General features: G+C 41.1%; 1 protein-coding gene across 2 annotated transcripts in view; it reads left to right on the top strand.

Moving 5' to 3' along the window:
• The window catches only part of ATRIP (ATR interacting protein), a 236,748-nt gene that overhangs the window by 54,390 nt on the left and 161,307 nt on the right, over positions 1 to 21,051 (top strand). For both annotated transcript variants that reach the window (XM_053721193.1, XM_053721194.1), the window contains exons 7-9: positions 512 to 586; positions 2,293 to 2,419; positions 4,737 to 5,396. In XM_053721193.1, coding sequence (XP_053577168.1) covers positions 512 to 586; positions 2,293 to 2,419; positions 4,737 to 5,396 — 862 coding nt within the window. The remainder of the gene's footprint in view (positions 1 to 511; positions 587 to 2,292; positions 2,420 to 4,736; positions 5,397 to 21,051) is intronic.

A 21,051-nucleotide genomic window follows, 5' to 3' on the forward strand; every position in this document is an offset into this window, starting at 1 on the left:
TATTCATTTTTAGCGTTGTGTTCATGGGTGTGTAACGGCCATTTATATAGTCTAAAAAACAAGTAGCAGATTTCAGATTCTATGCACATATGCTATTGCTATAAATACATTATTAGCTTGTTTGTACTTTGGATTGTACACTGCACTGTAAAATTGGTTTCCCCTTAATGTGTTTCCAGTTGACTTGTTATACCAACTGCAGAGTATAACATATATGGGGAATTGCTCCTTTTAGATTTATTTTTCTATTTGACATAGTTTTAGCTCATTGAAACCACAGCCCAATTAATTAGGCTGAGCTTGCAGAAAGAGCAGAACTCCTTTAATTGGTGAACACCATTGGTTTGATCTTTCACCTTAAATCTCAGTAAAAACAATAATATAACAAATATAAATAGCTACAGTGGAGGTAATTTTGTGCCTTGCCACATTATGTATTAAAGTAAATGTCACACATATATACACACATCTCCATATGATCATTAAAATCTGTTTGTTTTTTATGTTGCAGCAAATGAAAATGCCACAGTCCTGAAAGCAAACAAATTCCCCTCTTCGTTTTATAGCCAGAAAAATAATGGCCAAGGTGAGTGGTTTAGTAACAATGATATATTTACTGCTTAATGGGACATAAAATGTGAATTAAAAGTTGCATAAAACTGTCTGAGAATCATTTTGAAGTAAATATTGTACCTTTTATTTTGTAAGATGTGTGTGTATATATTTTGTTTTCTTTGATTTCCCTGTCCCCAGAACAAATGAACCCTTGCTAACCATTTACCATGTTCTCACTATGGATGTGTTATGAACGGGTATTGTGTTTTATACATGTGTAGGAGGGGGGGAAATAACTTTAGTTGCACACTCCTCTGCAAGCATGAAAATAAAGAGTAGGCTTATTCTGGACAGATACAACTTTTAAAGGGACAGTCTACTCCAGATGTTTTATTGTTTAAAAATATAGATAATCCCTTTATTACCAATTCCATAGTTTTGCATAACCAACACTACTTTTTACCTCTGTGATTACATGTATCTAAGCCTCTGCAGAATGCCCCTTATCTCAGTGCTATTTACAAACTTGCATTTTAGCCAATCAGTGCTGACTCATAAATAACTCCACAGGAGTTATCTATATGACACGCATGAACTAACTAGCTGTGAAAAACTGTCAAATGCACTGAGATAAGAGGCGGCCTTCAAGTGCTTAGAAATTAGCATATGAGCCTACCTAGGTTGAGCTTTAAACAAAGAATACCAAGAGAACAAAGCAAATTTGATGATAAAAGTAAAATTGGAAAGTTGTCTAAAATTGCATGCCCTCTCTGAATCATGACAGTTTAATTTTGAATAGACTGTCCCTTTTAAACACTTTGTATTTATTTTTTGCAATCTGTGCATTACAGAAGTATTTGTACATGTGTTTGAAATAGACTACTGTGCAATCTGTCCACATGGTTCAGCAATACTAACTAAAGATTTTTCATGATTTAGATAACAAACCTTTAAAGAAAATCCAATTTTACCATTATAATATTAACCTCTTTCTCATTGTCTCCTTTCCGTAAGAGCTTTCTAAAATAGTCTCAGGAGTGTGTACGTGCAATATTGTTGCAAACATTGCTGCCATACAGTGCACAAGACACGCTCCTGAGTCTACCTTATTATGCTCTATGCGCCATTTTTTTTAATGGCAGAGTTTTACCGCCTACCGTACAGTGCGATGCATTTGAGTTCTTACTTTATTTTAGACAGACCCAAATATGCCTCATTGTTTCCAGTAGGAATTTGCTGAATGAATCTTCCTGTGTCAGACACCTACCATATTTATTTTGTAGTAATGTATGTCAGCTTTGTCCCTCTGGGTGCTCGTTTGGGTCATGGCTGCTGTTTAGTCAAGCCTACAGGTTTGGTTTTATTAGAAAACCTAATTGTGTGCAGCGCTGGTTTCTCAATATAGTGGGGGTAGTAAGATTGGAGGCATTTTGTGCTCTGCTCTCTCTAAAACACCCTTGGGATAATTTTGTCTGTGTACATATTTATCTAGTTTTATCTGCCATTTAGACAAAGTATAATGAATCATTTCCTAAATACATTTTATCTTGCTGTTGTTTTATTCTCTGTGACACTAATTACATATAACAGTTATAATTGTATACATTTTATCTGTTATTTTATTCCGTGTGACACTTGCTATATATAACATTAGTTTGATTGTATTTTTTTTAAGATACTGATACAACTTCTCTAATTCTTTGGTATAGTAACATGTAGTTTTTCATTTCCTTGCAGGTTCTGTATTACTGAACGCGCTGATGCAGCAGCCGATTTATCAAGGGTCTCTGGGCCTGTGTCACCTGCTCAGCAATAATCCAGATCTTACTGTGGGGTCCCCCACCCGCACTAACTGTACCAGCAAGTGAGCAGTTTGTGTTCCTGTAACACACCCCTGACAATGACAGGCTGCTTTGTTTACAGATTATATTAGCCCTTGTACATGGGCCAAAATGTGTCCAAGTCCCCCTTCCCCCTCCCTGCCACTGTCAACATTTTTTTTTCTTGCAGCGTAGCGGTCCCACCCGCCCCCGCCACCTCCAGCAATGGTCCGCCCACCCACCTCCCTCCTAACCCTCCCACGCACCAATTTGTCTATATCGCACTAATCCTTTAAGGCCTTGCGCCATTTCTCGCGCAATCGGTCATGCGCCATTGATCCTTAATGCCTTGCGCCCTTTCTCTCACAGTCGGACACGCACGCAGTGTGTCACTGATCGCCAGACACTGATCCTTATGGCGACGTATATTTGTCTCGTGCCTCAGTCTCTACTGTGCATGACTGAATTGGACAAACATACCTGGCCTTTTATAATATAGGATAATATAACCAGCTTGGCTGTAATAATTTCCTGTTTTAGGTACATATAAAAGCTCTGTAGACCTGCAGCTCTCTGTGCTCAGCTTTATAATCAGTATCTGTTGAGTATAATTGTATTTTAGCACAAAAAAACAATATATCCTTTTTCTTAAAAGGACATGAAAGTGTAAATATGCTGAGGCTTTGTTGCACCCTCACACAATGTTGAGAAACTTTACAGTAATTATGTATTAAAAATTACAGGATTTTATCCATTAAGCTGTCGCCAAACTTCTATTGATAACGTAGAATAGAAAGACGATGATTGGTATCCAAGCGCCATGCACTCACCTCTTCAACCAATCACCAGCTGCACAAGCTCAGATTAGCACCAGGGGTATGTAAATGAAGACATGAAACCCACATTTTTTTCTTTCATGATTCATAGAGAGAATACAGTTTTAAAAAAGTTTCCAATTTACTTCTATTATCAAATGTGTTTAATTCTCATGTTTTTCTTTGTTAAAGAGATATCTAGATAGGTAGCGTGCACATGTCTGGGACACTACATGACAGGAAATAGTGCTGCCATCTAGTGCTCTTGCTAATGTATAACATTAGTACTACATGACAGGAAATAGTGCTGCCATCTAGTGCTCTTGCTAATGTATAACATTAGTACTACATGACAGGAAATAGTGCTGCCCTCTAGTGCTCTTGCTAATGTATAACATTAGTACTACATGACAGGAAATAGTGCTGCCATCTAGTGCTCTTGCTAATGTATAACATTAGTACTACATGACAGGAAATAGTTGTGCTATCTAGTGATCTTGCTAATGTATAACATTAGTACTACATGACAGGAAATAGTGCTGCCATCTAGTGATCTTGCTAATGTATAACATTAGTACTACATGACAGGAAATAGTGCTGCCATCTAGTGCTCTTGCTAATGTATAACATTAGTACTACATGACAGGAAATAGTGCTGCCATCTAGTGCTCTTGCTAATGTATAACATTAGTACTACATGAAAGGAAATAGTGCTGCCATCTAGTGCTCTTGCTAATGTATAACATTAGTTCTACATGACAGGAAATAGTGCTGCCATCTAGTGCTCTTGCTAATGTATAACATTAGTACTACATGACAGGAAATAGTGCTGCCATCTAGTGCTCTTGCTAATGAATAACATTAGTACTGCATGACAGGAAATAGTGCTGCCATCTAGTGCTCTTGATAATGTATTACATTAGTACTACATGACAGGAAATAGTGCTGCCATCTAGTGCTCTTGCTAATGTATAACATTAGTACTACATGACAGGAAATAGTGCTGTCATCTAGTGTTCTTGCTAATGTATAACATTGTTGTAAAACTGCTGCTATTTAGTCCTGCTGATGTGCACACTGCTGAACTTACCTTCCTGCTTTTCAACAAAGGAAAACAAAGAAATTTAGATAATAGAAGTAAATTGGAAAGTTTTTTTTTTATAAATTGTGTGTTCTATCTGAATCAGGAAAGAACATTTTTGGGTTTTATGTCCCTTTAAGCCTACATTGGTAATTCATTCTAAGGGAAGAATGTATTATGGTTTCATAAGGTTAACTTGTTAAATATGTATGTTCTATCTGAATCATGAAAGAATAATTTTAGGTTTCACGTCTCTTTAACTAAACCCGCACCGTAGATAGAAAACAGAAGGGACACCCTGTCTACCTAGATTTCTCTTTAATGTTAAAAGCTGTCTCTCTGTTTCTCTCAAAAATATTTTATACCCTTTTAACCAGCATCTCCTGTTCTATATATGTATAGTATTATCTACAGCCCACTCTCCTATAAGGTTGTTCCTAATTCTGACTATTTCATTTTATTCAGGTCAACCAGTACCTCAGTACCCATCACCATGATGCCTACACGATGCTCAGCCTTACGAGAGGCTCAGCAATTGGCCTTCACTGGTTTAAATTCCATTGCGATGAATGAGGGTGCAATAGGGACAAAAGACTCTCAGAACCACTGCGGACTATTGCATCTAAACAAGATGAGCCGGCTACCCGGAGCTGTACACCTGCTGCCTTTGGTAGAGTTTCATATCTCTTCTTACTATCAGGCCCTGCAGACCTTTGAGAAGTCAGTAGTGGGCCCATCTGAGAACCAGTCCATAGCTTCCTCCAGCACAGAGCGAGGTGGGGCCTCTAGCATTGAGGATCCCTTTGTGAGTGTGGTAGACGCTGCTCTTGCATCACTTGGCATTCTCTATCACATGGTGTTTTACAGCTTAGAGGTAGTGAACACTTTACTGCGGAGTTGCTCGGAGACTAGGACGCCGGCAGCAACCACCTCAGAACTAACTTCTAGAACTTTGAAGCCAATTGAGGGAGCGAATGATGACCAAAATTATCACCCGGTATTTAAAAAACTACTACAGATCTTGTGCTCTCCTCCTGCTACTTGCCAGAGAGACCTGGTATGCACCCAGACCCTCAAAGTGCTTGTGAAACTGGCGGAAAACTCTCCAAATGAACGGCTGTCTAGGTAATGGCTTTCTGTTAATCAGCATTTATATCTTATGATGTCATAGCACAAAGTCTGCACAGTGTGCAAGAGACTTATTTCTCTTGTAAGGTGTATCCAGTCCACGGATTCATCCATTACTTGTGGGATATTCTCCTTCCCAACAGGAAGCTGCAAGAGGATCACCCACAGCAGAGCTGTCTATATAGCTCTTCCCCTAACTTCCACCTCCCAGTCATTCTCTTGCAGCTAGAGAGATGTGATGCATTAATGTAGTTTATCTTCAATAAAAAGTTTGTTATTTTCAAATGGTACCGGAGTTGTACTATTTTAGCCTCAGGCAGAAAGTTGAAGAAGAGTCTGCCTGTGGTCTTTGATGATCTTAGCAGGTTGTAACTAAGATCCATTGCTGTTCTCGCACATAACTGAAGAGATGGGTAACTTCAGCTGGGGGAATAGCGTGCAGGGTCTCCTGCTCTCAGGTATGTGCATTTTTAAATTTTTCTAGAGAAATGATAAGCTAGAAAATGCTGACAATACCGGATTTATTTAAGGTAAGTCTGATTACAGTGATTTTATAACGACTGGTATCATGCTTGCTGTAAAGGGTAATATTTTTATTATTTACTCACATTACTGAATAGATATAACGTTTGCTTGAGGTGTATAAACGTTTATTTCATATTGGTGATAAAACTTTATTCTGGGGCCCAGTTTTTCCACATGGCTGACTAGATTTTGCCTAGGGATAGTTTTTTAAGGCCCTCTCACTGTGAGTACAGTTTGGGAGGGGCCTATTTTCCATTAGTTTTTGCAGCTTGAGACATCCAGCTTCCCTGAAGGAGTCCCTTGAACATATAGGACCTCTCTAAGGGGTTTTTGTGCCTTCCAAAGTCGTCGTATGGGCAGGTAGGGCCACAGTAGAGCTGTTTAAAAACGTTTATATCGTTTTTTTTATTCGGTTTTGAAACTAAGGGGTTAATCATCCATTTGCAAGTGGGTGCAATGCTCTTTCAGCCTATTATACACACTGTAAAAATTTCGTAAGATTTACTGCTTTTTTCACTGTTTTAGCAGTTTTTGTGATTGTTTTTTTCTCTTAAAGGCACAGTACCGTTTTTATTTTTTGCTTGTTAACAGTTATTAAAGTGTTTTCCAAGCTTGCTGGTCTCATTACTAGTCTGTTTAAACATGTCTGACATAGAGGAAACTCATTGTTCATTATGTTTAGAAGCCATTGTGGAACCCCCTCTTAGAATGTGTACCAAATGCACTGATTTCTCCAACATAGGTGTGTCCGGTCCACGGCGTCATCCTTACTTGTGGGATATTCTCTTCCCCAACAGGAAATGGCAAAGAGCCCAGCAAAGCTGGTCACATGATCCCTCCTAGGCTCCGCCTACCCCAGTCATTCTCTTTGCCGTTGTACAGGCAACATCTCCACGGAGATGGCTTAGAGTTTTTTAGTGTTTAACTGTAGTTTTTATTATTCAATCAAGAGTTTGTTATTTTAAAATAGTGCTGGTATGTACTATTTACTCAGAAACAGAAAAGAGATGAAGATTTCTGTTTGTATGAGGAAAATGATTTTAGCACCGTAACTAAAATCCATGGCTGTTCCACACAGGACTGTTGAGAGCAATTAACTTCAGTTGGGGGAACAGTGTGCAGTCTCTTACTGCTTGAGGTATGACACATTCTAACAAGACGATGTAATGCTGGAAGCTGTCATTTTCCCTATGGGATCCGGTAAGCCATGTTTATTAAGATAGTAAATAAGGGCTTCACAAGGGCTTATTAAGACTGTAGACTTTTTCTGGGCTAAATCGATTCATTATTAACACATATTTAGCCTTGAGGAATCATTTATTCTGGGTATTTTGATATGATTATATCGGCAGGCACTGTTTTAGACACCTTATTCTTTAGGGGCTTTCCCTAATCATAGTCAGAGCCTCATTTTCGCGCCGGTATGGCGCACTTGTTTTTGAGGACAGCATGGCATGCAGCTGCATGTGTGTGGAGCTCTGATACATAGAAAAGTCTTTCTGAAGACATCATTTGGTATCGTATTCCCCTTTGGGCTTGGTTGGGTCTCAGCAAAGCAGATTCCAGGGACTGTAAAGGGGTTAAATATAAAAACGGCTCCGGTTCCGTTATTTTAAGGGTTAAAGCTTCCAAATTTGGTGTGCAATACTTTTAAGGCTTTAAGACACTGTGGTGAAATTTTGGTGAATTTTGAACAATTCCTTCATACTTTTTCGCAATTGCAGTAATAAAGTGTGTTTAGTTTAAAATTTAAAGTGACAGTAACGGTTTTATTTTAAAACGTTTTTTGTGCTTTGTTATCAAGTTTATGCCTGTTTAACATGTCTGAACTACCAGATAGATTGTGTTCTGACTGTGGGGAAACCAAGGTTCCTTCTCATTTAACTATATGTATTTTATGTCATAAAAAAATTTAGTAAAAATGATGCCCAAGATGATTCCTCAAGTGAGGGGAGTAAGCATGGTACTGCATCATCCCCTCCTTCGTCTACACCAGTCTTGCCCATACAGGAGGCCCCTAGTACATCTAGTGCGCCAATACTCCTTACTATGCAACATTTAACGGCTGTAATGGATAATTCTATCAAAAACATTTTAGCCAATATGCCCACTTATCAGCGAAAGCGCGACTGCTCTGTTTTAGAAAATTCTGTAGAGCATGAGAACGCTGATGATATGGTTTCTGAAGGGCCCCTACACCAGTCTGAGGGGGCCAGGGAGGTTTTGTCTGAGGGAGAAATTTCAGATTCAGGAAACATTTCTCAACAAGCTGAACCTGATGTGATTACTTTTAAATTTAAGTTGGAACATCTCCGCGCTCTGCTTAAGGAGGTGTTATCCAATTTGGATGATTGTGATTATCTGGTCATTCCAGAACCACTATGTAAAATGGAAAAGTTCTTAGAGGCCCCGGGGCCCCCCGAAGCTTTTCCTATATCCAAGCGGGTGGCGTACATTGTTAGTAAAGAATGGGACAGGCCCGGTATACCTTTAGTACCTCCCCCCATATTTATAAAATTGTTTTCCTATAGTCGACCCCAGAAAGGACTGATGGCAGACAGTCCCCAAGGTCGAGGGGGCGGTTTCTACTCTACACAAGCGCGCCACTATACCCATAGAAGATAGTTGTGCTTTCCAAGATCCTATGGATAAAAAATTAGAAGGTCTGCTAAAGATGTTTGTTCAGCAAGGTTCCCTTCTACAACCAATTGCATGCATTGTCCCTGTCACTGCAGCCGCGTGTTTCTAGTTTGATGAGCTAGGAAAGGCGATTATTAGTAATTCTTCTTCTTATGAGGAGATTATGGACAGAATTCGTGCTCTTAAATTGGCTAATTCTTTCACCCTAGACGCCACCTTGCAATTGGCTAGGTTAGCGGCGAAAAAATTCTGGGTTTGCTATTGTGGCGCAGAGCGCTTTGGTTAAAATCTTGGGCAGCGGATGCGTCTTCCAAGAACAAATTGCTTGACATTCCTTTCAAGGGGAAAACACTCTTTGGCCCTGACTTGAAAGAGATTATCTCTGATATCACTGGGGGCAAGGGCCACGCCCTTCCTCAGGATAGGTCTTTTCAAGACCAAAAATAAACCTAAGTTTCGTCCCTTTCGCAGAAACGGATCAGCCCCAAGGGCTACGTCCTCTAAGCAGGAAGGTAATACTTCTCAAGCCAATCCAGCCTGGAGACCTATGCAAGGCTGGAACAAAGGAAAGCAGGCCAGGAAACCTGCCACTGCTACCAAGACAGCATGAAATGCGGGCCCCCGATCCGGGACCGGATCTGGTGGGGGGCAGACTCTCTCTCTTCGCTCAGGCTTGGGCAAGAGATGTTCTGGATCCTTGGGCGCTAGAAATAGTCTCCCAAGGTTATTCTCTGGAGTTCAAGGGGCTTCCTCCAAGGGGGAGGTTCCACAGGTCTCAGTTGTCTTCAGACCACATAAGAAGACAGGCATTCTTACATTGGGTAGAAGACCTGCTAAAAATGGGAGTGATTCATCCTGTTCCATTAGGAGAACAAGGGATGGGGTTCTACTCCAATCTGTTCATAGTTCCCAAAAAAGAGGGAACGTTCAGACCAATCTTAGATCTCAAGATCTTGAACAAGTTTCTCAAGGTTCCATCGTTCAAGATGGAAACCATTCGAACACTTCTTCCTTCCATCCAGGAAGGTCAATTTATGACCAAGGTGGATTTCAAGGATGCGTATCTACATATTCCTATCCACAAGGAACATCATCGGTTCCTAAGGTTTGCATTCCTGGACAAGCATTTCCAGTTCGTGGCGTTTTCTTTCGGATTAGCCACTGCTCCTAGGATTTTCTCATAGGTACTAGGGTCCCTTCTGGCGGTGCTAAGACCAAGGGGCATTGCTGTAGTACCTTACTTGGACGACATTCTGATTCGAGCGTCGTCCCTTCCTCAAGTAAAGGCTCACACGGACATTGTCCTGGCCTTTCTCAGATCTCACGGATGGAAAGTGAACGTGGAAAAGAGTTCTCTATCTCCGTCAACGAGGGTTCCCTTCTTGGGAACTATAATAGACTCCTTAGAAATGAGGATTTTTCTGACAGAAGCCAGAAAAACAAAACTTCTAGACTCTTGTCGGATACTTCATTCCGTTCCTCTTCCTTCCATAGCGCAGTGCATGGAAGTGATAGGTTTGATGGTAGCGGCAATGGACATAGTTCCTTTTGTGCGCATTCATCTAAGACCATTACAACTGTTCATGCTCAGTCAGTGGAATGGGGACTATTCAGACTTGTCTCCGAAGATACAAGTAAATCAGAGGACCAGAGACTCATTCCGTTGGTGGCTGTCCCTGGACAACCTGTCACAAGGGATGACCTTCCGCAGACCAGAGTGGGTCATTGTCACGACCGACGCCAGTCTGATGGGCTGGGGCGCGGTCTGGGGATCCCTGAAAGCTCAGGGTCTTTGGTCTCGGGTAGAATCTCTTCTACCGATAAATATTCTGGAACTGAGAGCGATATTCAATGCTCTCAAAGCTTGGCCTCAGCTAGCGAGGGCCAAGTTCATACATCAACCATCAGGGGGGAACAAGGAGTTCCCTAGCGATGGAAGAAGTGACCAAAATCATTCTATGGGCGGAGTCTCACTCCTGCCACCTGTCTGCTATCCACATCCCAGGAGTGGAAAATTGGGAAGCGGATTTTCTGAGTCGTCAGACATTGCATCCGGGGGAGTGGGAACTCCATCCGGAAATCTTTGCCCAAGTCACTCAACCGTGGGGCATTCCAGACATGGATCTGATGGCCTCTCGTCAGAACTTCAGAGTTCCTTACTACGGGTACAGATCCAGGGATCCCAAGGCGGCTCTAGTGGATGCACTAGTAGCACCTTGGACCTTCAAACTAGCTTATGTGTTCCCGCCGTTTCCTCTCATCCCCAGGCTGGTAGCCAGGATCAATCAGGAGAGGGCGTCGGTGATTTTGATAGCTCCTGCGTGGCCACGCAGGACTTGGTATGCAGATCTGGTGAATATGTCATCGGCTCCACCATGGAAGCTACCTTTGAGACGAGACCTTCTTGTTCTAGGTCCGTTCGACCCACTCCAGCTGACTGCTTGGAGATTGAACGCTTGATCTTATCAAAGCGAGGGTTCTCAGATTCTGTTATTAATACTCTTGTTCAGGCCTGAAAGCCTGTAACCAGAAAAATTACCACATAATTTGGTATATCTGTTGGTGTGAATCTGCAGGATTCCCTTGGGACAAGGTTAAGATTCCTAAGAGTCTATCCTTCCTTCGAGAAGGATTGGAAAAAGGATTATCTGCAAGTTCCTTGATGGGACAGATTTCTGCCTTGTCTGTGTTACTTCACAAAAAGCTGGCAGCTGTGCCAGATGTTCTAGCCTTTGTTCAGGCTCTGGTTAGAATCAAGCCTGTTTACAAAATTTTGACTCCTCCTTGGAGTCTCAACCTAGTTCTTTCAGTTCTTCAGGGGGTTCCGTTTGAACCCTTACATTCCGTTGATATTAAGTTATTATCTTGGAAAGTTTTGTTTTTGGTTGCAATTTCTTCTGCTAGAAGAGTTTCAGAATTATCTGCTCTGCAGTGTTCTTCTCCTTATCTGGTGTTCCATGCAGATAAGGTGGTTTTGCGTACTAAACCTGGTTTTCTTCCAAAAGTTGTTTCTAACAAAAACATTAACCAGGAGATAGTTGTGCCTTCTTTGTGTCCTAATCCAGTTTCAAAGAAGGAACGTTTGTTGCACAACTTGGATGTAGTTCGTGCTCTCAAATTTTACTTAGCAGCTACTAAGGATTTCAGACAATCTTTGTCTTTGTTTGTTGTTTATTCTGGTAAACGGAGAGGTCAAAAAGCAACTTCTACCTCTCTCTCCTTCTGGATTAAAAGCATTATCCGATTGGCTTATGAGACTGCCGGACGGCAGCCTCCTGAAAGAATCACAGCTCACTCCACTAGGGCTGTGGCTTCCACATGGGCCTTCAAGAACGAGGCTTCTGTTGATCAGATATGTAAGGCAGCGACTTGGTCTTCACTGCACACTTTTTCTAAATTTTACAAATTTGATACTTTTGCTTCTTCTGAGGCTATTTTTGGGAGAAAGGTTTTGCAAGCCGTGGTGCCTTCCATTTAGGTGACCTGATTTGCTCCCTCCCTTCATCCGTGTCCTAAAGCTTTGGTATTGGTTCCCACAAGTAAGGATGACGCCGTGGACCGGACACACCTATGTTGGAGAAAACAGAATTTATGTTTACCTGATAAATTACTTTCTCCAACGGTGTGTCCGGTCCACGGCCCGCCCTGGTTTTTTTAATCAGGTCTGATAATTTATTTTCTTTAACTACAGTCACCACGGTAACATATGGTTTCTCCTATGCAAATATTCCTCCTTAACGTCGGTCGAATGACTGGGGTAGGCGGAGCCTAGGAGGGATCATGTGACCAGCTTTGCTGGGCTCTTTGCCATTTCCTGTTGGGGAAGAGAATATCCCACAAGTAAGGATGACGCCGTGGACCGGACACACCGTTGGAGAAAGTAATTTATCAGGTAAACATAAATTCTGTTTTTACTATAGATTACAAAGACCATATTCTGGCTTTAAAAAATTTATCACCAGAAGAAATTGACAAGGAGGAAGTTATGCTGTCTAACTCTCCCCACGTGTCAGATCCTATAAATCCCGCTCGGGGGACGCCAAGTACATCTAGCGCGCCCATTGCGTATACCCTGCAAGACATGCGGCAGTTATGGATCATACCCTTACAGAGGTATTATCTAAACTGCCAGAATTGCAAGGAAAGCGAGGCAGCTCTGGGACTAGAATAAATACAGAGCTCTCTGACGCTTTAGTAGCTATCTCTGATACACCCTCACAATATAATGAAGCTGAAGCAGGGGAGCTTCAATCTGTGGGTGATTTTTCTGATTCAGGGAAGATGCTTCAATCTGATTCTGATATGTCTACATTTAAATTTAAGCTTGAACACCTCCGCGTATTGCTCAGGGAGGTTTTAGCAACTCTGGACGACTGTGACACTATTGTAGTCCCAGAGGAATTATGTAGATTGGATAAATACTATGCAGTACCTACTTGCACTGATGTTTTTCCAATCCCTAAAAGGTTTTCTGAAATTATTACTAAGGAATGGGATAGACCATGTGTACCGTTCTCTCCCCCTCCTGTTTTTAAAAAGATGTTTCCTATAGACACCGCTATACAGGACTTATGGCAGACGGTCCCTAAGGTGGAGGGAGCAGTTTCTACTCTAGCTAAGCGTACCACTATCCCTGTCGAGGACAGTTGTGCTTTTCTAGATCCAATGGATAAAAAATTAGAGGGTTATCTTAAGAAAAATTTTATTCAACAAGGTTTTATTCTCCAGCCTCTTGCATGCATTGCCCCAGTCACTGCTGCCGCGGCTTTCTGGTTTGAGTCCCTAGAGGAGGCTCTACAGGTTGAAACCCCGTTGGAAGATATTATTGACAAGCTTAGGGCCCTTAAGCTAGCCAATGCATTTGTTTCTGACACCGTTGTTCATTTAACCAAGCTAACGGCTAAAAATTCAGGTTTTGCTATTCAGGCACGTAGGGCGCTATGACTTAAATCCTGGTCAGCTGACGTGACTTCAAAGTCTAAACTTCTCAACATTCCCTTCAAAGGACAGATCCTATTCGGGCCTGGACTGAAGGAGATCATTTCTGACATCACTGGAGGAAAAGGCCACGCCCTTCCTCAAGACAGGTCCAACAAATTAAGGACCAAACAGTCTAGTTTTCGGCCCTTTCGAAACTTCAAGAGTGGCGCAGCTTCAACTTCCTCTAACACAAAACAAGAGGGAACTTTTGCCCAGTCTAAGCCGGTCTGGAGACCTAACCAGGCTTGGAACAAGGGGAAACAGGCCAAGAAGCCTGCTGCTACCTCTAAGACAGCATGAAGGAGCAGCCCCCGATCCGGAAACGGATCTAGTAGGGGGCAGACTCTCTCTCTCTTCGCCCAGGCTTGGGCAAGAGATTTCCAGGATCCCTGGGCATTGGAAATTGTGTCCAAGTGTTATCTTCTGGAATTCAAAACCTCTCCCCCAAAAGGGAGATTTCATCTCTCACTTTTATCTGCAAACCAGATAAAGAGAGAAGCATTCTTACATTGTGTTCAAGACCTCCTAGTTATGGGAGTGATCCACCCAGTTCCGCTGGAGGAACAGGGACAGGGCTTTTATTCAAATCTGTTTGTTGTTCCCAAGAAAGAGGGAACATTCAGACCAATCTTAGATCTCAAGATCTTAAACAAATTTCTCAGAGTCCCATCCTTCAAGATCGAGACTATTCGAACCATCCTTCCTATGATCCAGGAGGGTCAATACAGGCACTACCAGTTTGTGGCTCTTCAGGTTGTCAAAACTTCTAAATTCCTGTCGTGTTCTTTATTCTACTTCTCGCCCTTCAGTGGCTCAGTGTATGGAAGTAATCGGCTTAATTGTAGCGGCAATGGACATAGTGCCATTTGCCCGCCTACATCTCAGACCGCTGCAACTCTGCATGCTCAGTCAGTGGAATGGGGATTACACAGATTTGTCCCCTCTACTAAATCTGGATCAAGAGACCAGGGATTCTCTCCTCTGGTGGTTATCTTGGGTCCATCTGTCCAAGGGTATGACCTTCCGCAGGCCAGATTGGACAATAGTAACGACAGATGCCAGCCTTCTGGGCTGGGGTGCAGTCTGGAACTCCCTGAAGGCTCAGGGTTTGTGGACTCAGGAGGACACACTCCTTCCGATAAACATTCTGGAACTAAGAGCGATATTCAATGCTCTTCAGGCTTGACCTCAGCTAGCTGCGGTCAGGTTCATCAGATTTCAGTCGGACAACCTCACGACTGTAGCTTACATCAACCATCAAGGGAGAACAAGGAGTTCCCTAGCAATGTTGGAGGTTTCAAAAATAATTCTATGGGCAGAGGTTCACTCTTGCCATCTATCAGCTATCCATATCCCAGGAGTAGAGAACTGGGAGGCGGATTTTCTATGTCGGCAGACTTTTCAACCGGGGGAGTGGGAACTCCATCCGGAGGTGTTTGCACAGTTGATTCAACTTTGGGGCAAACCAGAACTGGATATCATGGCATCTCGTCAGAACGCCAAGCTTCCTTGTTACGGGTTCAGGTCCAGGGATCCCAAGGCAGCGCTGATAGATGCTCTAGCAGCGCCTTGGTCTTTCAACCTGACTTATGTGTTTCCACCGTTTCCACTGTTTCCTCTGCTCCCTCATCTGATTGCCAAGATCAAGCAGGAGAGAGCTTCAGTGATTTTGATAGCTCCTGCGTGGCCACGCAGGACTTGGTACGCAGATCTGGTGGACATGTGATCCTTTCCACCTTGGACTCTGCCGCTGAGGCAGGACCTTCTACTTCAAGGTCCCTTCAAACATCCAAATCTAATTTCTCTGCGTCTGACTGCTTGGATATTGAACGCTTGATTTTGTCAAAACCTGTTTTTTCCGAGTCGGTCATTGATACCTTAATTCAGGCTCGAAAGCCTGTCACCAGGAAAATCTATCATAAGATATGGTGTAAATATCTTCATTGGTGTGAATCCAAGGGTTACTCATGGAGTAAAGTCAGGATTCCCAGGATATTGTCTTTTCTCCAAGAAGGATTGGAGAAGGGATTGTTAGCTATTTCCTTAAAGGGACAGATTTCTGCTCTGTCTATTCTTTTGCACAAGCGTCTGGCGGATGTTCCAGACGTTCAGGCGTTTTGTCAGGCTTTAGTTAGAATCAAGCCTGTGTTTAAACCTGTTGCTCCGCCATGGAGTTTAAATTTAGTTCTTAAAGTTCTTCAAGGGTCTCCGTTTGAACCTCTGCATTCCATAGATATCAAGCTTTTATCTTGGAAAGTTCTGTTCTTGGTAGCTATCTCTTCGGCTTGAAGAGTTTCAGAGTTATTTGCCTTGCAGTGTGATTCCCCTTATCTGATCTTCCATGCAGATAAGGTAGTTTTGCGTACCAAACCTGGGTTTCTTCCTAAGGTGGTATCCAATAAGAATATCAATCAAGAGATTGTTGTTCCGTCACCGTGTCCTAATCCTTCTTCAAAGAAGGAACGTCTATTACACAATCTTGACGTGGTTCGTGCTTTAAAGTTTTATTTGCAAGCTACTAAAGATTTTTGTCAAACATCTGCATTGTTTGTTGTCTACTCTGGACAGAGGAAAGGCCAAAAGGCTTCAGCAACTTCTCTTTCTTTTTGGTTAAGAAGTATAATCTGCTTATCTTATGAGACTGCTGGCCAGCAGCCTCCTGTAAGAATTACAGCTCATTCCACTAGAGCGGTGGCTTCCACATGGGCCTTTAAAAATGAGGCTTCTGTTGAACAGATTTGTAAGGCGTCGACTTGGTCTTTGCTTCATACTTTTTCTAAATTCTACAAATTTGATACTTTTGCTTCTTCGGAGGCTATTTTTGGGAGAAAGGTCTTACAGGCAGTGGTGCCTTCCGTTTAAGCGCCTGCCTTGTCCCTCCCTTCATCCGTGTCCTATAGCTTTGGTATTGGTATCCCACAAGTAATGGATGAATCCGTGGACTGGATACACCTTACAAGAGAAAACAAAATTTATGCTTACCTGATAAATTTATTTCTCTTGTGGTGTATCCAGTCCACGGCCCGCCCTGTCATTTTAAGGCAGGTGTTTTTTAATTTTTAAACTACAGTCACCACTGCACCCTATAGTTTTTCCTTTCTCTTGCTTGTCTTCGGTCGAATGACTGGGAGGTGGCAGTTAGGGGAGGAGCTATATAGACAGCTCTGCTGTGGGTGATCCTCTTGCAGCTTCCTTCCTGGAAGGAGACTATCCCACAAGTAATGGATGAATCCGTGGACTGGATACACCACAAGAGAAATAAATTTATCAGGTAAGCATACATTTTGTTTTTATAATAACGCAGCAGTAGATGATCCTTGTTTCAAAGAGCTTGCACTCTAATATGGATCCTTCTCTATAAATTTTAAAGTGGCACAGAATAACGCTGTTCTGTAATTCTGTTATCTGGATTTTGGGTAACAGTAGACTTACAGAAATGGGTATTCAGCACATATCCACCTTCCCACAGATATCAAAATTGATCAACACCTTATTACAGGAGCCCACACTGCTTAATGTGTTTTTCTTTTTTTGCCTTTTCATTTTTGTATATAATTGATATTTTAGCGGTGGTCTTGTAAAATTATACATTTATATTTAACCATTTAAATGTGCTTGCACTTTGTACTATATAATGTGTGTGTCGGCGTGGAATGTATAAACTTTTTCCCATGCTTCTATCCCTTTTTAAAGGAATTTTTTTAAATTATTATTTTAGCCTATAAAAGCTTTAAAATGTAAAACTACACTACAGTGATCAATTGAAATGTAAAGTGGGTGCGACCAAAAAAAACACTCCTCCGGGTTTTGGCATACCATGGTCAATCCAAATTCTGTAAAGAAGAGAGGCCCCTCACAGTGCAATATATCTGGACCATATAGTAGAAAAAAAATCTTCAAAGGACCATTAAATACAGCAGAATTGCGTAATCTACACATGTGTAATAAAAAAAAACAGGGCAATAACTCATTGAATTTCAGGCGAGCAGTAGATTTGATTTCATTTTCCTGTCCCCTGTCTCATTCGTATAAATTGTGAACTATTGCACATGCTCAGTAGAAGGTAAATAAATTAAATGAATTGAGGTCTATGAATAAGGCTAAAGCTGAAATGTGTCAGACAGGTTTGCAACTTTGTTTCTTTCATGTAATTGGCAAGAGTCCATGAGCTAGTGACGTATGGGATATAACAATCCTACCAGGAGGGGCAAAGTTTCCCAAACCTCAAAATGCCTATAAATACACCCCTCACCACATCCACAATTCAGTTTTACAAACTTTGCCTCCTATGGAGGTGGTGAAGTAAGTTTGTGCTAAGATTTCTACGTTGATATGCGCTTATCAGCATTTTTTGAAACCCTATTCCTCTCAGAGTACAGTGAATGTCAGAGGGATGTGAAGGGAGTATCGCCTATTGAATGCAATGGTTTTCCTCATGGGGATCTATTTAATAGGTTCTCTGTTATCGGTCATAGAGATTCATCTCCTACCTCCCTTTTCAGATCAACGATATACTCTCATATTCCATTACCTCTACTGATAACTGTTTCAGTACTGGTTTGGCTATCTGCTATATGTGGATGGGTGTCTTCTGGTAAGTCTGTTTTCATTACTTAAGACACACTCAGCTATGGTTTCGCACTTTATGTATTTATATAAAGTTCTAAATATATGTATTGTACTTATATTTGCCATGATTCAGGTTTTCATTATATTTCCATTTTTGCAGACTGTCAGTTTCATATCTAGGAAAAGCTTTTTTTATGAAAAATTATTTCTTACCTGGGGTATAGTCTCTTTTTCAATTGACTGTCTTTTAAATTTGCGGGCAGAATTAGGCTCGCGAGGGTGCAAAATTGCAAAATTTATTGCATCATTTTTGGCGCAAGATGTTTTTGGCGCGAAGTTACGTTCGTTGACGCAAATTTGTCATTTCTGGCGTCATAGTTGACGCTGAGTCCTTCACAAGGTTGCGTCCTCTATGACGCGAGTGTTTCGTTTCCGGACATTTTTGGCGCCAAAAAATATTTTTCTGTTTGTTGTGCGTCATACTTGGCGCCAAATATTTTCATTATTTGGCCTTTTTTCTATGTCAGAGGGCTATGCTGTTTGCATTTTTTCCCATTCCTGAAACTGCCATATAAGAAAATTGATCATTTTGCTTTATATGTTGTTTTTTTCTCTTACATTTGCAAGGTGTCTCAATCTGATCCTGTCTCAGAATTTACTGCTGGATTCCTGCTGCCTGATAACGGTTCTACCAAAGCTAAGTGCATTTGTCGTAAACTTGTGGAGATTATTCCTCCAGCTGTGGTTTGTAATAGTTGTCATGATAAACTTTTACATGCAGAAAATGTTTCCATCATTAGTAGTTCATTACCTGTTGCTGTTCCCTCAACACCTAATGCACAAGATATACCTGTAAATTTAAACAAATTTATTTCTAATTCTATTCAGAAGGCTTTGTCTGCCATTCCACCTTCTAATAAACGTAAAAGGTCTTTTAAAACTTCTCATAGAGTTGATGAAATTTCAAATGACCGGCAACATACTGATTTATCTTTCTCTGATCAGAAGGATTCAGAAGATCATGCCTCAGATATTGACACTGACAAATCCTCTTATTTATTTAAAATTGAGTATATTCGTTCTTTATTAAAAGAAGTGTTGATTACATTAGATATGGAGGAAACTAGTCCTCTTGATATTAAAACTAGTTAACATTTAAATTCTGTTTATAAACCTCCTGTGGTTATTCCAGATGTTTTTCCAGTTCCTGATGCTATTTCAGATATGATTTCTAAGGAATGGAATAGGCCTGATACTTTTATTCCTTCAAGTTTTAAAAAAAATTGTATCCTTTACCAACTGTTAGATTGGAGTTGATGGGGCTATCTCTACTCTTGCTAAACGTACTACTATTCCTACGGAAGATAGTACTTCTTTTAAAGATCCTTTAGATAGGAAACTTGAATCTTATCTAAGGAATGCTTATTTATATTCAGGTCATCTTCTTAGGCCTGCAATTTCTTTGGCTGATGTTGCAGCTGCTTCAACTTTTTGGTTGGAAACTTAAGCGCAACAAGTTTCAGATCATGATTTGTCTAGCTTTGTTAAATTCAACATGCTAATAATTTGATTTGTGATGCCATTTCTTCTATAATGTACGACAAGTCCACGGATTCATCCTTTACTTGTGGGATATTATCCTCCTGCTAACAGGAAGTGGCAAAGAGCACCACAGCAGAGCTGTCTATATAGCTCCTCCCTTAGCTCCACCTCCCAGTCATTCTCTTTGCCTGCTCTAAATACTAGGAAGGGTAAAGTGAAAGAGGTGATAAAATATTAGTTTTTAATTTCTTCAAACAAGAGTTTTTTTGTTTTAAATGGTACCGGTGTGTACTATTTACTCTCAGGTAGCAGATGGATGAAGACTTCTGCTTGGAGGATGATGATCTTAGCATTTGTCACTAAGATCCAGTGCAGTTCCCACAGAGGCTGAGGGGTACAAGAAACTTCAGTGTGAGGAACGTTTTCATGCTATGTAGCAGTGAGGTATGTTCAGTCATTTTTTTCTGGAGAGACTGTGTATTTCAGAAAGGCTGACAGTATCTCCATGAGGGTAAGGGTAAGCAGTAATCCTAAGAGCTATAGAAGGGCATTACTAAGCTTGCATAAGGGGCTAATTAAAAAATGGTTGACACTGGTTTTTGAATGTTTGTGGGCAAACGTTTTATGAATTGGGAGTTCTGTTTAACGTTTTGTGGGCAATAACGTTTTTTTGGCATCTTTATTGAGGGTACACTTGGCTTAATTTTTGGGTCTCAGAACCCACATGGCTAGTTTAAAACCACTCTGGTGCAGTTCTTTGAGGCTGTAAAGACATCGAGTGAGATGGGCGGGGCCTATTTTCGCACCTCAGATGCACAGTTGTTTTCACGCAGCAAGCTCCAACTCTTGAGGGCCCTTGTGGATGTTTTAGGTCAAATCGAAGCTTTAACCCCATATTTACAATCCCTGAGGGCAGGTAGGCGCCACAGCAGGGCTGTGGCGAGGTGCTGGGTTTTTTTTTTCCAGATTTAGTCCTTATTTCAATCCGGTTTGCACATTAAAGGGTTAAATGTTTTATTTTCTTGTGGGGCAAACTTAATTACACAAATTGAGTCTGCTATCAAAAATTTGGAAAGTTTGGTGTATTTTAACCCCTTAATTACCACAGCACTTTTCCATTTTCTGTCCGTTTGGGACCAAGGCTATTTTTAAATTTTTTTGCGGTGTTTGTGTTTAGCTGTAATTTTCCTCTTACTCATTTACTGTACCCACACATATTATATACTGTTTTTCTCGCCATTAAATGGACTTTCTAAAGATACCATTATTTTCATCATATCTTATAATTTACTATAATTTTTTTTTATAAAATATGAGGAAAAAATGGAAAAAAACACACTTTTTCTAACTTTGACCCCCAAAATCTGTTACACATCTACAACCACCAAAAAACACC

The sequence above is a fragment of the Bombina bombina genome, chromosome 7 (genome assembly GCF_027579735.1).
Source record: "Bombina bombina isolate aBomBom1 chromosome 7, aBomBom1.pri, whole genome shotgun sequence".
Taxonomy (NCBI): Eukaryota; Metazoa; Chordata; class Amphibia; order Anura; family Bombinatoridae; genus Bombina; species Bombina bombina.